The following is a 1,212-nucleotide window of genomic DNA, read 5'->3' on the forward strand; positions in this document are numbered from 1 at the left end:
GGCTCATGCCTGTAATCCCAGCACTTTGGGAGGCCAAGGTGGGTGGATCACAAGATCAGGAGATCGAGACCATCCTGGCTAACACGGTGAAACCCTGTCTCTACTGAAAATACAAAAATTGCTGGGCGTGGTGGCAGGTGCCTGTAATCCCACCTACTCAGGAGCCTGAGGCAGGAGAATCGCTTGAACCCGGGAGGCGGAGCTTGCAGTGAGCTGAGATCCGGCCACTGCACTCCAGCCCGGGTGACAGAGCAAGACTCCGTCTCAAAAAAAAAAAATAAATAAATAAATAAAACTAATTTTTTAAAACACCAAGGTAGTCATCAAAGTCAAGACAAATCAGAACTCTGTTGGCTTCTTTTATACTTATTTTACTATTTTATATTGCATTTGTTTTGTTTTTGTTTGTTTGTTATTTGTTTTGAGATAAGGTCTTGCTCTGTCACCCAGCTGGAGTTCGGTGGCATGACCACAGCTCACTGCAGCATCGACTTCTCTGGCTCAAGTGATCCTCCCACTTCAGCCTCCCAAGTAGCTGGGACTACAGGCACACACCACCACGCCTGGCTAATTTTTGTATTTTTTTGTAGAGATGGGGTTTTGCCATATTGCCCAGGCTGGTCTTGAATTCCTGAGCTCAAGCAATCCATCGGCTTCGTCCTCCCAAAGTGCTGGGAATACAGGCATGAGCCGCTGCGCCCGGCCAATTTTGAATTACCTGAGTAGGGACGATGTAACTTTTCTGGCATTCAGGTTCTCTAAGGATCTTAATCTGGCTCTGCTGGGACCCCTTTCTCCCATAGTGTCATTCTTGGAGCAAATACCCGGCCAGACTTGGACCTCCGAGACCCCGTCTGTGATGATTTCTTCCAGTTGTGGCAAGACACAGCTGAGAGCAACGCTAATATCTATGAGCAGGTGGGAACTTGGGAGGGGAGGGGGAGAGTGGCCTGGGGAAATGTGTGCATTATCCTGCTCAGGGTAGGATGGAAAGAAGCCCCACTACACAGTCATTCTCAGAAGGGGGATGAGGGCCTGGGGGCATTTGCTATCAAGAGATTTAGTGGCCCAGGCTGGGTGCAGTGGCTTATGCCTGTAATCCCAGCACTCTGGGAGGTCGAGGCGGGCGGATCACCTGAGGTCAGGAGTTCGAGATCAGCCTGACCAACATGGCGAAACCCCATCTCCACTAAAAGTACAAAAATTGGCCGG

The 1,212-nt window shown here is 49.8% G+C and overlaps 1 protein-coding gene across 1 annotated transcript in view; it reads left to right on the top strand.

Moving 5' to 3' along the window:
- PLD2 (phospholipase D2) overlaps window positions 1-1,212 on the top strand; it is a 25,301-nt gene that overhangs the window by 17,912 nt on the left and 6,177 nt on the right. Inside the window, exon 24 of the mRNA XM_011958620.1 lies at window positions 804-918. Coding sequence (XP_011814010.1) covers window positions 804-918 — 115 coding nt within the window. The remainder of the gene's footprint in view (window positions 1-803; window positions 919-1,212) is intronic.

Source organism: Colobus angolensis, unplaced genomic scaffold (genome assembly GCF_000951035.1).
Source record: "Colobus angolensis palliatus isolate OR3802 unplaced genomic scaffold, Cang.pa_1.0 Scaffold47, whole genome shotgun sequence".
Lineage (NCBI taxonomy): Eukaryota > Metazoa > Chordata > Mammalia > Primates > Cercopithecidae > Colobus > Colobus angolensis.